The 14,770-nt window shown below is 53.6% G+C and overlaps 1 protein-coding gene and 1 non-coding gene across 2 annotated transcripts; both read right to left on the bottom strand.

Moving 5' to 3' along the window:
• Positions 1-6,606: 6,606 nt before the first annotated feature.
• On the bottom strand, positions 6,607-6,713 carry LOC132660426 (U6 spliceosomal RNA). Its single transcript, XR_009601777.1, has one exon. It is a non-coding gene; the product is annotated as a U6 spliceosomal RNA (small nuclear RNA).
• A 980-nt stretch (positions 6,714-7,693) lies between these two features.
• SMIM45 (small integral membrane protein 45) lies at positions 7,694-11,748 on the bottom strand. Its single transcript, XM_060656206.3, has 2 exons — positions 11,404-11,748; positions 7,694-8,920 (listed from the first exon to the last, which is right to left on the bottom strand). Exon 2 carries the CDS (start codon positions 8,904-8,906, stop codon positions 8,700-8,702), a length of 207 nt encoding a protein of 68 aa, XP_060512189.1. The 5' UTR covers positions 8,907-8,920; positions 11,404-11,748; the 3' UTR covers positions 7,694-8,699.
• Between the last annotated feature and the right edge of the window lie 3,022 nt (positions 11,749-14,770).

The raw sequence follows: 14,770 nt of genomic DNA, 5'->3' as shown, positions 1-14,770 counted from the left end.
TGTTGACTGACAGTGTGATGATCTTTTGAGGAAGCCTGAAGCCTCTGCCCTCCTCCCAAAGCTGGTCTCTGGCCTTTCCAAGCCCTTCCCGCCCCGCCAGAGTGGAGAGCCGAGGGCGTGGAACAATGAGAAGCCTGTCCCACCCTCCAGGACCGGAGTCTGAACATTGCAACCATTCCTACGCAGGGACCCTGCACATTCCCGCCTCTTGTCCTCCTGTTCTGGGCCTGGCCCAGACACACCCACCATATCCTGACAGCTCCCAGATGGTGGGAAAGGAAAGCTCTCAGGACTCTGCAAAATCCCCCCAAACATTTAAAAACCTGCACAACAGTTGTTTTTTTTCCCCCCCCCTGGCCCCCAGGAAGGCTCTGAGCCATTCTAAAATCTTAGCATCTAAGCAGATGGGTAGCCCCTGGCAGGACTTCCAGAGACCAGCCCATTCATTCAAAAAGCATGCTTTCATGGAGGCCCTGCCCAGTGCCAGGCAGGGTGTGGTCTGAGATGAAGAGGCACCATTGCTGCTCTCTACAGACGTACGAACAAAATCACACTACGAGATTAGGGCTGTAATGGGGAAAGCTACTCGTGGGGTCAGGGAAGTCTTCCTGGAGGAGGCAAGCAATTGGAGAGTCATCAGGTTCTCTCCTCGGATCTAAACCTTACTTGAAAAACCACCTTCTGCTCATTCAGTCTCCCCTCCCACCACTTACTGACTTACTCACTGACATTCTGTGCTTCAAACACATGATACCACTCACAGGTGTTTTTTGTTTTGTTTTGTTTTTCATGTTTATTCATTTTTGAGAGACAGAACATGCACGAGCAGAGGGAGGGGCAGAGAGAGAGAGAGAGAGAGAGAGAGAATTCCAAGCAGGCTCCACGATGTCAATGTAGAGCCTGATGCGGGGTTCGATCCCACGAACCTAAGCTGAAATCAAGAGTTGGACGCTTAACCGACTGAGCCACCTAGGCACCCCACCACTCACAGTTTCTAGCGAGGACGGGGTTCTTTCAAGCCGTTATGGGTTTGCACTTGCTGACTCCTTTTCCCCTTAGGGAAAACTCTTATTCAGCCTTCAAAACCCAGCTGAGTGGTTATATCCTCCAGGAAGCTTTCCTTGACAAACCCCATCCACGAGAGTAGGCATGTCTTCAGTTGTCTTCAGTTTCTCGTACATACTTCTCTTGCTGCAATCACACTTTTGTAATTCGTTTACACATCTGTCCTCCCCTCCAGTTTGTGAGCTCCTTTAATACAGAGACTTCTTCTTCTTTGTCATTGTATTCTTGGTGCCAGGCCTAGTGCTGGGGTAGAGCAGGTATGTGACATGCCTCTGTAGGGCCTTAACATTTGCCACAACCAGTGGGGCAGGCGAAGCAGGGATAAGGAAATAACTGGCAGGTTCTTTTTCTTTTTTTTTTTTTTAATTTTTTTAACATTTATTTATTTTTGAGACAGAGAGAGAGAGCATGAACAGGGGAGGGTCAGAGAAAGAGGGAGACACAGAATCTGAAACAGGCTCCGGGCTCCGAGCTGTCAGCACAGAGCCCGACGCGGGGCTCGAACCCACGGACCGCGAGATCATGACCTGAGCCGAAGTCGGACGCTTAACCGACTGAGCCACCCAGGCGCCCCGCAGGTTATTTTTCCATGGAGAACCTGCCATGAGCTGAGCACAATGCCAGGCACTGGCAGCGGACATTTATCTGGGCTTTAATCACCTGTGGTTCTCAGTGCCTGGCACACAGAAATGCTCGGTGAATTCACGTGTGTGTCCGAGAGCCAAGGAAGCTTGCCCAAGGACGTGCAATGTAAGTGAGCAGTTTTATAGGATTTAGTATTGTCAGGTCCTGACCTCAAGGTGTTCCCAGTGCAGTCCTCTAGCATGCCCTGGCAGATGAAAAATCTGTCTTCGCGCACTGGCCTCTTTCTGTAGGCTCTGCTATCTGGGTCAACCCTCCCCCTTGTAAAAAATGCTGAGAATGGGGGCGCCTGGGTGGCTCAGTCGGTTAAGCGGTCGACTTCGGCTCGGGTCATGATCTCGTGGTTTGTGAGTTCGAGCCCCGCGTCGGGCTCTGTGCTGACAGCTCAGAGCCTGGAGCCTGTTTCGGATTCTGTGTCTCCCTCTCTCTCTGACCCTCCCCCGTTCATGTTCTGTCTCTCTCTGTCTCAAAAATAAATAAACATTTTTTAAAAAGGCTGAGAATGCAGTTTGTTGTGTCAACAACCCATATGAGACATTTCTTTTTAGTATCTAGAACCAGAAATTTGTCTTTCATGAAGATTCAGTCTCTCCCTTCTGTCACATAAAAAGAATAAAATGACCTCTTTGTGTTTCTTCTTTCCCTCTGGCTGCCAGGAAGCTCAGAGATAAGTAATAGTATGACAGCAGGGGTCAGAGTTGGAATGCTTCCTTCTCACCCCCATGTATGTGTGGCTTCTTTAACAGAAATCTTCTTGTGTTCTTTATGAGAAGAGCAGGTGTAAACAAACATTTATGTAAGAAGCCCTGGGAACCGGGAAAGGGCCCAGGTTTAAGAGCAGAAGACCCTCTCTGAGCCTCGGCCTTCTCCTCGGCAGCCCTTGTACAGAGGCAGACGTCCTATGAGAAGGATTGGCCACTGCCCAAACCTCACGTGGGGTCACAGTCAACGTCCTCCCTGCCGAGGTTATGAGTTTATAACCTTGAACACATTCACTCTTCTGACCCAGTGTGGCCAGAAGTTTTATTATTTATTTTTTTAAGTCTTTTTTTTTTCAAGTTCATTTATTTATTTTGAGAGAGACAGAGACAGTGCAAGTGGGCTGGGCGGGCAGAGAGAGAGGGAGACAGAGAATCCCAAGCAGGCTCCGTGCTGCCAGCGCAGAGCCCAACGCAGGGCTCAAACCCACGAAAACACGAGATCATGACCTGAGCCGAAACCAAGAATCGGATGCTTAACTAACTGAGCCACGCAGGTGCCCCCGAAGTTTTATTTTTGAAGAGGAGTCAGAAAAAGAGATTTTTCACGTGAAATCTCCTGACATAAATGTTGCCAATTGATTTTCTTCCTTTTTTTTTTTTTTTCTCCAAAACACTGTGTTGGGTAACACAACAATCTGGCTGTAGGCCGGGTCTAGCCTGAGGTCCTCCCAGGCCCAGCCAGTCCAGCCCAATCCACGTCCAACAGAGCCTTTTTGGTGTGTTTGGACTGGGGGTCAGGGGACAATTTACATGATTTCTGCTGAACTCTCCCCTCTGCCAACACCCAAGAGAACTGCCTTGTCCTGAGATGACCCCAGCCTGGGGCCATGTTGGTCCAGGTGGGCCCTGACCCAAGCTGGGCCATACACAGGACACTGCCCCAGCCTTGGATGACTGGTTTAAAATAGGCGTCTGACCTAGAATGAGCCAGTGAATCCCTCCCGTGAGATACTTGGGCTTGAGGCCAGAGAGAGGGACAGATAACTGACACCGATGGCTGGAGCAGGTAGGATATCAAACTTGGACAGCAGGTGGCCATGATCAGGGGGTCAGGTGGTGACTCGTGAAATAGGTGTGCAGAAGCAAGAATAAAAAATGGTGTGAGAAATAGGGCACCTGGGTGGCTCAGTTGGTTAAGCGTCCGACTCCTGATTTCACCTCAGGTCATGATCTCACGGTTCATAAGTTCGAGCCGGCATTGGGCTCTGTGTGGACAGTGCAGAGCCTGGTTGGGATTCTCTCTCTCTCCCTCTCTCTGCCCCTCCCCTGCTCATGCTCTCTCTGTTTCTCTCAAAATAAATAAATAAAGTTAAAAAAATTTTTTTTTAATTTTTTTTTTAACGTTTATTTATTTTTGAGACAGAGAGAGACAGAGCATGAACAGGGGAGGGGCAGAGAGAGGGGGAGACACAGAAATGGAAGCAGGCTCCAGGCTCTGAGCCATCAGCCCAGAGCCCGACGCGGGGCTCGAACTCACAGACCGCGAGATCGTGACCTGAGCTGAAGTCGGACTCCCAACCGACTGAGCCACCCAGGCGCCCCCCCAAAAATTTTTTTCTTAATGGTGTGAATCTGAGTGCCTAGTTCTCGTTGTCCTGACGTCTGCTACTTTCCTGTCCTGCAGGGTCTGAACACCCCAGTGTCTTCATGGAAACTTCCCCTTCTTACCCAAGCCAGTGGAGTTGGGATCTATGATGTTTCTTGCACTCATGCACAGGGCATGTGCTTGGGCCCTTTCTGGTCCTGCCTCTGACCAGGGCTGGGAGACAGTTTTCTGATAAATAAGTAGCACTGAGCTTCTAGCCCTGGTGCCCCGGCTCTCAGCCCCAGGCCTCACACCTCTGCTCACTTAGCTCGTGAAATCCAGAGCCTCGGAAGATAAGAAGTTTACCCCCTCAGGGAAGGGAGCCCAGATACATTGGGGCTGGCCCAGCCAGAGAAACTGAGGCAGATAGGGACCGGCTACCCGGTGGGTGGTGCTGGTCCCCCCTCCATTCTTGTGTGGGGTGATCTTTAAGGCCCTGGAAGGGCTCCACCCTCCAGTGGGTCCCCAGAGAGCCCACTCACCCGCCCACCTACTTGTGCCGCACCCTGCCCGCCCTGACAGCCAGACTCAGAGCCCCCACTCATACGCTCACCAGACTCTGGGCTTTCCTGTCTACCCTTCCCCTCCCTCATGCTGCAAACCCAGGTGGTGGAACCCTCTGGATGGCCTGGGTGGGTTCTTTCTCTCTGTACTTATCTCCTCCTCTGTAAAACGTTCTCAGTCCCACTATTTTTCACCTGGCACCCGTTCCCTCTTTTAGGCAACTGCCACTGCCTACCCCTGCCCCCCTCCTCGGACCATGTGATCAGCAGGCTAACTGCCCCTGGCTGCAGTGGTGGGCACCAGAGCTGCCTGGCAATCGGGGCATCCCACGCCCTCAACTCATGTGCCCTGGGGGCCAATGCGAGTTCATCCCCTGAGATTTCACCGCAACAAGATGCATGCCCTCCCCTGAAATCAGGGCGCCAAAGGCTGTGGGAGCCGGGGACTCCCAGGGGAGCCTTACCACCCAGTGGAGAATGCCCGCACAAAGGAAACCAGGACTGAGGGAGACAAAGAGACAGACGGAGAGATGGCATGTCCTGGCGACGTCCTTGAGCCCTAGGGTTCCTGCCAAGTACGAGTCTGGAACCGAACCCTTTTATTTCAGCTGTTTTCACTTTGGTGTCTTGTGCCTGCACAAGGGCTGGGTGGCAGTGAGGGGCAGCCACGTGGTCGGGGAGGGGGTGGGAAAATCTCCCAAGCTGCAGAATGCCCTGCCGGAGGGGCAGGCACAGCAGGGCCAGGCTCGGGTGAAGCCAGAGACGCACCGAGGGCACAGGATTGAAGGGGGCACCTGGGTGTGAGCCCGAGGCGCCTCTCTGGCCTCACCCCAGCCCGGCTCTGCAAGATGGTGTATACAAGACCCGGTTTGCCCCCTGAAGGAAGAGCAGCTCCAGCCCTCGAGGCAACTTTTGCCTTCCTTCGTTCCTTAGATGGGGCCTGTGCAAGAGTGAGCCCTGGTCTGGGGTCAGGATTTCTGGTCCAAATCTCAGCCCACTGCCCTGTGGCCTCAGCAAATCCTTATGACAATAAAATGGTAGTGGTGACCGTGTGTTCTCCCCCTTTCAAGGAGGCAGACGTTTGGGTTTTTGTTTGTTTTGTTTTGAGAGAAAGAGAGAGAGAGAAAGAGCGCGCGCACACGCACACACACACACACACACACACACACACACACACATGAGCAGGGTACAGGCAGAGGGGGAGGGAAAGAGATCTCCAGCAGGCTCCACACCCAGTGCAGAGCCTGATGAGGGGCTTGATCTCAAGACTTAGAGATCATGACGTGAGCTTAAATCAAGAGTTGTGGGACGCTTAACCGACTGAGCCACCCAGGCACCCCAAGGAGGTGGACTTTTTTTTTTAATTTACATCCAAGTTAGTTAGCATATAGTGCAACAATTATTTCAGTAGATTCCTTAATGTCCCTTACCCATTCAGCCCATCCCCCCTCCCACACCTCCTCCAGTAACCCTCTGTTTGTTCTCCATATTTAAGAGTCTCTGGGGCGCCTGGGTGGCTCAGTCGGTTAAGCGTCCGACTTCAGCTCAGGTCACGATCTCGCGGTCCGCGGGTTCGAGCCCCGCGTCAGGCTCTGGGCTGATGGTTCAGAGCCTGGAGCTTGCTCCCGGTTCTGTGTCTCCCTCTCTCTCTGCCCCTGCCCCGTTCATGCTCTGTCTCTCTCTGTCTCAAAAATAAATAAACGTTAAAAAAAAAAAAGAGTCTCTGATGTTTTGTCCCCCTCCCAGTTTTTATATTATTTTTGCTTCCCTTCCCTTATGTTCATCTGTTTTGTATCTTAAAGTCCTCATATGAGTGAAGTCATATGATCTTTGTCTTTCTCTGACTAATTTCGCTTAGCATAATACCCTCCAGTTCCATCCACGTAGTTGCAAATGGAAAGATTTCATTCCTTTTGATTGCCCGGTAATACTCCATTGTATCTATGTACCACATCCTCTTCATCCAATCATCCATCGATGGACATTTGGGCTCTTTCTCTACTTTGGCCATTGTTGATCATGCTGCTATAAACATTGAGGTGCATGTGCCAAAAATAAGGAACACTTTATGAATTTGTGTGTCATCCTTGCACAGGGGCCATGCTAATACTCTCTGTATCGTTCTAATTTTAGTATATGCACTGCCAAAACAAGCACAGGAGGCGGACCTTTTAAATGAACATACAGCCCCCCGGCTAAAGAATATACTTCCTAGCCTCCCTTCCAGCTAGAAGTAACCATATGACTAAGTATTGAGCAGTAGGATGTAAGGGGATGGGAGGGGGACGGCCATCATGGAGTGTCCTCCAAGGAAGGAAGGGGTCACACTTCCCTCCACCTTGCTGCTGGGGGTGCAAGCGAGCCCTCTGGATTTTGCCAACCAAGGCATCATGCCAGGCACGGGGAATAGCCACAGAGAAGCACAGATCCCTGGACATGTGTGGAACCAGCCATCAGACCAGCTCCAGAAAACTTCCCATGAAAGGTGCTGTGAGAAAGAACATTCTATTTGGTTTAAGGCCCCGTTGTTTTCGCGTCTCTGTGCCTGAATTCATATCCTAACTGGTACTCTGCTTCGTGTACTCCAGCTACTGGTTTGGTTGTCCCAAGTAGGGGGAGGGGGTGAGAGCTACTGGTTTCTAGTGGGTGGAAACCAGAGATGCTCATTATCCCACAACACGCAGGGCAGTCTCCCACCACAAAGAATGATCTGGGCTAGGGGCACTTGGGTGCCTCAGTCAGTTAAGCATCTGACTTCGGCTCAGGTCATGATCTCAGGGTTCTTGGGTTAGAGCCTCGAGTTGGGTTCTGCTCTGACAGCTCAGAGCCTGGAGCCTGCTTCGGATTCTGTGTCTCCCTCTCTCTCTGCCCCTCCCCCACTCACACTCTGTCTCTCTCTCTCTCTCACTGAAAATAAATAAAAATAAAAAAAATTTTAATGAAAAAAAAAGAATGATCTGGGCTAAAATGTCAATAGTGCTGCTGCTGAGAAATTACTTTACCTACCCTCTCTGAAATAAGTGTCCCCATCCCTACAAAGGGTTTTATGGCAATATTATGGTTTTTTTTCTTTTATGAAGATCCAGTGAGATGACAGACATGACCCTACCTTCAGGAAAGGAGACAGTCCTGCAGAAATAGTCATGAAGTCTTTATTATTGCAAGAAACTAAGAGGGAAGCCCCAGAGGAGGAGAGTGAGACAGGCTGCTACTCGACATCCCAAATGAGGCAACAGTGTTCCACAAAGGAGGAGGGCTCCCTGGTGGGGTTGGCTGGGCAGGGAGATGGTGCTGGGGGCTGCAGTACAGGGCAGGGGCCTTGGGGAAGGAGAGAGTAGGGAAACCTGGCACAGGGAGGGAGGTGAGAACCGCTGTGGGCAGCCTATCACAGGCTCGCCCCGTCCCCGCCACCTCCCGCCCTGCTTGGGTCCCCCGCTCTCCCTCTTACACATACATACCTGCCTGTCCCCCTCCCCACTCCCCCCTCCCAGACTCTCTCTCTCATCTCTCTGTCTCTCTCTCTTTCACACACACACACCCCTCCGTCCTCTGTGGTCTCACCCCTCTGCATACCCCGTCACACACGCTCACCGCTCACCGTTGCCAAGTCTGAGTCCAGAGGGGTGGGGCTGAACTGGAAGGAGCAGACACCCCTCCAAATAGGGCCTTTCCCTTGGGTCAGCTTTGAAGCCTGCCATGTGAGGCTGCAGGGAGGTTGCCTCCTCGGGTGGAGTGGGCCATTGAGTGTCACCGGGGATTCAGTGGGGAAGTGGGAATCTAGACACTTAGGACAGGCAGGGGCAGCGGCGCCTGACTCCAGGTGAGGGGCGAGAGTGCTGGGCAGCACAAAGGCACTGGAGGCCAGCGGGGGATAAACCCAGAGCTGGGGAGGGCAGGTGTGGAGAGAACTGGCTTGAGGTGGAAAGCAAGCCCTGGGCCAGCAGCAGTGACACCTCAAGATACCCAGGTGCCCCTATCTCACCAGGTGCAGCCAATGTCCACCCGGGGCACCCAGAAGCTTCTGCTGGGAGGGCCCAGCTCCAGAGGGGTGGCCCGGAGGAGCAGACGTTGTCCTCTCTCTGCCTCAGGGTCTCCAGGCTGGGCGAGGCGGGGGAGGGCGCCCGGTGCCCGGCGCCGGTCAGCTCAGACCTCTGGGCCTCCGAAGGCCAAGTTGTCGCGGACCATCAGGGTCTTGCGGAGGTCACGGTCCACCAGGGGGCGCTGCATGCGCCACTTGTGCGCCTCCTGCAGGCCAGGCTCGAAGTAGTAGATGCAGGCGCCGAAGCCCACCAGGATGAGCACGGAGATGACCAGGTACACGGGCACGAACCAGTCCAGGAAGTGCGGCATCGCGGCGGCCTCAGCTGCCGAGACACGGGCGGTGAGTGGTGGCGGAGGCGCCCCTTGGCCCACCTGCCAGCCCGGAGGGAGGCTCGCAGGCCTCGCACAGCCAGGAGGTGTGAGCATCACCTTACAGATGGGACGGCTGAGGCCCAGGAGAGTGGAGGGCAGTGGCTCAGCAGCCTGCCCCCTGCCCCCGCCAAGAACAGAGCTGCACCCATCACAGGGTGGGGTGGGGGGACCAGCTGGCTCCTACCCACCCTTTCAGAAGCGTATATATGACTGAAGGCCAGGCCTGGTTCAATCCCCTCTCAGGCATATGTGTCCTCAGGCAAGTTGCCTAACCTCTCTGGGCCTCAGCATCATTGTCCCCTGTGGAAGGGGACACTAACAGAGCACTCAGTAAAGGACGACATGGGCTATGCCTCCTCCTTGCCACCCCTCCCGGCCCTGACTGTGCGGTCTCAGAGGCTGCTGCTTGCCAAGCCCTCACAGATGAGTGGGTCCCCAGCCACCCGCACATCCTGGCAGGGTGTGGTTTGGTGAACAAACACCCAATCCCCAGGGGATCTCGTTGATATCAACAGGGTCTGCACAGGCTGTCGAATTCAGGCCCATGCCCAAAATCATAATTATAAGACTGTGGACAACAAGCACCGGCCCCAAATCCTTGGGCCTTGGGTTTCCACATCTGGAAAGTGGGAATGAAAATAGCACCCACCTAGACCGTATGGCTGTTGTGACAGTTCAGTGGGTTAATTTATGTAAAATACTCAGATTTAGCGCCTGGCACATAATACGTGCTACCTCGTTGTTTGTTCTTGCTCTCTGAGCCTCAGTTTCCCTAACTGTAAAATGGGGATAAGAAATAGGATCCATTTCTTAGGGTCGCCGCGAATGTTCGACAAGATAACGCCTAAAGAGCTTTTAGCACCAGGCTGCATCAGAACCAGCACTCATGTAACATTACCTATTATTTCCAGTGAACCAGTGGCAGGAAAGCAGGAACATGAAGGGCAACAGGTGCAAGGTGCCTCATAAATGTTACATACACACAGACCCCTTAGAATGACCCAGAGATACCCACATCTGTGCTCTGCCAGCCTCCCCAACCTCATCTCCTGGCCTACCTGGCATCATCTCGAACTGCTTGCCAGCCACCCATGCGCACCTGCGTATCATACAGTCTCTATCTTTCATATGCTTTCATTTTCCCTGGAATCTCCTTTGTACTGTGTTCAGGTGACAAACTTCTATTCGTACTTCAAAAGCCAGATCACAGACCATCTCTTCCAGAGATGGGATAAAGCAGGACCCATTAACTTACCCTCAAACCCTTCCTAAGGTATATAAAAGGAGTAGGGTGAGAAGCCCCACCTCTGCCTGCCCAGGCAGGGAGAACATTCTTAGAATGTGTTCACAAACCTTATACGGGGCCTGTGGGGTAGGTGTTAATGGCTACATTTTACAGATGAAGAAACTGAGGCCCACACGGGTTCACTAACTTGCCCTGGGTTGCCCAATTGGAAGGGAGCTAAGAGCTGGGCCCTAAACCCCCTGAGATGGCCTGAGGTTTGAGTCCTGTGGGGTGGGTAAAGACCCCTGAGCAGAATGAAATGAGCAGAGGTCCCCCGTGGCTTCTGAGGGAGGGAAGAGAGGGGACAGATGGAGCGACCTCCAGGACAGGCTAAAGACAAGCCCTAGCTCCTCAGACCTCTGTCTCCAAACTCCAGCTCCTCTTGTCCCATTACTTCCAGGTGGGTCTTCAAGGCGGGCTGTGACCCCGGGGTGGGGGCGGGGGGGAGAGACGCTGCTTCCCAGGGGTAGCCATCCTGGGGCCCACCCCTGGCCCCCCGGGTCCCCGTTGGCTATTCCGAAGCACAATGTCTCAAGGTGCCCTAGTCATGCCCTCCTAACCATCTGCCTTTCTGGAAAGCCAAAGAGTTCAGAATCGCTTGGCGTTGCCTGTGGAGGGGAAGTTGGGAAAGGGGGCTCCCAAGCAGGAAGGCTGCTCCAAACTAACCTGACTGAGGCCAAAAGATTCGTGTCCCACCCTTGGCTGCAGGCAGGACCCCAGTCCCCTTGCAGCTTAAACATGAGAATGAGGAACTTGGGCAGAGTTGTAGCAATTTTGGCTGCAATGGTGTGAATCTGTGAAGCCCAGCTTAGGGCCCCCCAACCTCTCTAGCCCTGTGATAAAAACCATTCTGGGGCAGACTGAGGACCCCTAGACCTTCTCCTAGTTGAGACAAATCACTCACTGGCTTTCTGTGTGACCTTGGGCTACTCCTCACCCTCTCTGGGCTTCAGGGTTTCCCATGCACAGTGACAAGATGGGAGGGGGGGTTTCCAGATGATCTATAAGGAATTTTCCAGCCCCCACTCTAGCCAAAGTCCCATCCAGGACAGGGTGAGGGTCGTAGAGCCCCTCTTTCTGCCCCCCCCCAAGGCATTGGCACTACTCGGTGCCCCTTTCCCCCCACCCCCTGCTTGTCCGCAGACCCACCTCACGACCTGCAGATGCCTGTTCCAGGGGCTCTGTGCTGAGCGCACCGCCTCGGCCTGAGCAGCTCAATGTCGGCCTGTGGACTCAGTCGTAGCTGCTGTCCCCAGAGACACTGCCATCTGCAGCGGCCCTGGGTGCTGGAGGCAGAGAAAGGGCGAGGCCACTGCCTCCCGTGGGAGACAATGCTTCTCAGGCCCAGGACTCTGACGGGGCTGGGAGGGGGCAGTCCTGGGCTGGCAAGGCACACTGGTAGGTCTCCCTGCCCACCAGGAGACACTTCCCTCTGCCCCCGACCCTCAGGATGGCAGGAGGCGGGACGTGTCTCAGCCAATCAGCAGCCTGGCAGAGCGAGGGCTTTATCCTCCGTTGCCCTGGCAACCAGCCTTCTCTTCTGGATCCCTTGCACTGTGCACGTGGTACAGAAATGACAGGGCAGGGTTGGGAGAATTCGGGGAGGAATGGGAACCACCCGGAAGGCTGTTGAGTCCCGTGGTTGCTGAGCCGGGAGAGGAGGGAACCCCAGCTGAGATAAATGGAAGGGTTTGGAGGCTTGCCGTTTGTGGGTAGGGAGAGACGAGGGTCCCTGGCAAGCGGGTGGGGACACAGAAGTAATGACGAGTAGAGCCAACAAGGGCCATATGTCATAGAGGAGAGAATCAATTCTGAGACAGGGACTCCGGACACATTGGTCCAATGTGGACACTGCTTCGGTGCTTTATTCATATTAATTCATTTATCCATCTTCCACGGTCACACGGCAAGAAAGTCACAATGCCACAGTCAGAGCCTAGCCTGGCCTTCAGGCCCCCACACAGGTTCTGCCTCACCCAGCCCCCCGGATACCCTGGGCTGGGATAGAGCCTCAGATGGCTGTGACTCCCAGGCACTGAGGACCCCCACACATCACTTCATTCTGCTCTCAGTGGTGCTGAGAGCCCATGTGGGGACGAGGCAGCCTCAGCTCGGAGACGTGATGCTGCTTACCGTCTCCTTCATCTAGGTCATTCAGCTTCTCAGTGACAAAGCTGGGGAGTGGGGGTGGGGTAAGGGGTCCATCCCCCAAGCCTGGGCCCTCCCTCCTGTGCTATGGACAGAGTGTCAGCAAAGTGTCAGGGGCCCAGTATGCATCCCATAAACAGCAGTGGTTATTGTCTCAGGAGGACAGAGTGGCCCCAGAGGCCAGAGGCTTCAAGGAACCCCCTCCCCAGAGAGTCCGTTCCCAGAAACCTGAGGACAGGCAGGTGGGGAAGGCTGTGGGGGAGATGCCTTCAGGACCCTGGGTCCCCCACCCCACAGACACCCTGCCAGCTCTGGGCCCATCTGGACCCCTGCAAGGGTCGTAGGTCCTCTCCAGCATATATAGGGCAAAGGGAATGAGTTTGAGTTCACAGAGGGATTTGTATTAAGACAAATTACATGGAGTAAAATACAACTCTTTTTTTTTTAATTTCTTAAGTTTATGTATTAATTTTGAGAGAGAGAGTGCATGCGTGCATACGTGCACAATGTGAGCAGGGAAGGGGCAGAGAGAGAGGGAGAGTCCCAAGCAGGCTCCTCGTTCACCCCAGAGCCCAGTTCAGGGCTCCTCAATATGTAATGTTACATGAGTGCTGGTTCCGATGCAGCCTGGTGCTAAACGCTCTTTAGGCGTTATCTTGTTGAACATTCGCAGCGACCCTAAGAAATGGATCCTATTTCTTGTCCCCATTTTACAGTCAGGGAAACTGAGGCTCAGAGAGCAAGAACAAACGACGAGGTAGCACGTATTATGTGCCAGGCGCTAAATCTGAGTACCCACCATGGTGGGTCCATGTAAATGGACTCAAATACAATACGCACTCTTTTGTGTCTGGGCCTGTCCCTCAGCACAACGCTTTTGCTGCTCACCGATGCTGTTCCATTTATCAGTATACCACAACTTGTTGATCTGTTGACCACTGAAGGACATTTGGGTTGTTTCCAGTATGGGACTATTGTGAGCAAAGCCTCCAAAGCGCTTTTCAACAGTTTGGAGTAGGAGAACAGATCGGAGTTGGGCGAGGGAAGACAAAGGGGCACAGAGAAACCAGCCACAGGATTCTTTATTTACACAAAAATCTATGGGAAGCTTGGGGTGCCTGGGTGGCTCAGTTGGTTAAGCGTCCCACTTTGGCTCAGGTCATGATCTCATGGTTCGTGGGCTCAAGCCCAGCATCAGGCTGCTTTGGATCCCCTGTCCCCCTCTCTCTGTCCCTGTCCCACTTGAGAGTGCATGCGCTCTCTCTCTCTCTCTCTCAAAAATGAACGAGCATTAAAGATATTTTTTCAGAACTAGGGGAAGCTCAATATGCAATAGAGACAAAGCCTGAGCTGCTTCTGTGAAATGACAGGGTGGGCTTTCTGGATTCTACCCACTCAGCTTCTCCTTGTCCCCTCCAGCATCCCTGAGGTATCTCCGCAGAGTTCCACAGAAGCTGATTTCAGAGACAGTATCCCAGAGAGCGTCTGACGGCCCTGCCAGCTCTGGGTGTTCTGGGGGTTGGGGGGGGGGGGGGAGGAATCCCAAGCAGGCTCCACACTGAGCACTGGGATCGTGACCTGAGCCAAAATCAAGATTCAGATGCTCAACTGACTGAGCCACCCACGCACCCCTGGGTGTTCTTGATACAAGAGTTTCCATCCAGGCCTCGGTCTGCTCTTCCTGCCAATCCCCACCCTTCATCACGGTGCGATTCTACTCACGACTATTGTGTATGGCACTGCCCGTGTGACAAGCACCAACTCATCTTAGCACCACAGCCAATAATCACCTCCCCCAGCGAAGTGTAGCCATGGCTCCCCAGGGACCCTTCACGCCTCTGGGCTCCTCCGCTCCCTGGGGCGGCCCTCACCAACCGTGCTGCTTTGGTTGTTGCTATCTGTCCTTCTACCACGGAAGCAGGGGTGACACCTCTGGTGCCTGGGTCGCTAGTGCCCAGCACCAGCATTGGCCTGAGGCAGGCACACAGCACGTGTTGATTGAATGGGTCTCAGCTCAGCCCCTCCTAGAAAGTGCTGACCGGGGCCAGAATCTCTGTGATACTCTAAGGACCTCAGTCACCTCTGAGACCTCATTCTCCCCAGTTTCTCCTCATTCCATCCACTTCAGCCACTGGCCTCGTTGCTGCTCCTCAGAAGTGACAGGGGTGCTCCCCGCCCCCCACCCCCCAGGCTCTCAGCACCTGCTTCTCTTTCTGCCCAGAGCCTCTTCTTCAACGTACTGAACTGGCTCCTCTCTCACTAAATTCAGGCATCTGCTTAAATGTCACCTTCTCTCTTTTTTTTAATTAATTTATTTTTTCAGAGAGAGAGAGAGAGAGAGAGAGAGAGAGGGAGCAGGGGAGGGGCA

The sequence above is a fragment of the Panthera onca genome, chromosome B4, assembly GCF_046562875.1.
Source record: "Panthera onca isolate mPanOnc1 chromosome B4, mPanOnc1 haplotype 2, whole genome shotgun sequence".
NCBI classification, from domain to species: Eukaryota; Metazoa; Chordata; class Mammalia; order Carnivora; family Felidae; genus Panthera; species Panthera onca.
Note: the sequence above shows the minus strand (reverse complement) of the source record. Positions and strands in the feature narration are given on the sequence as shown.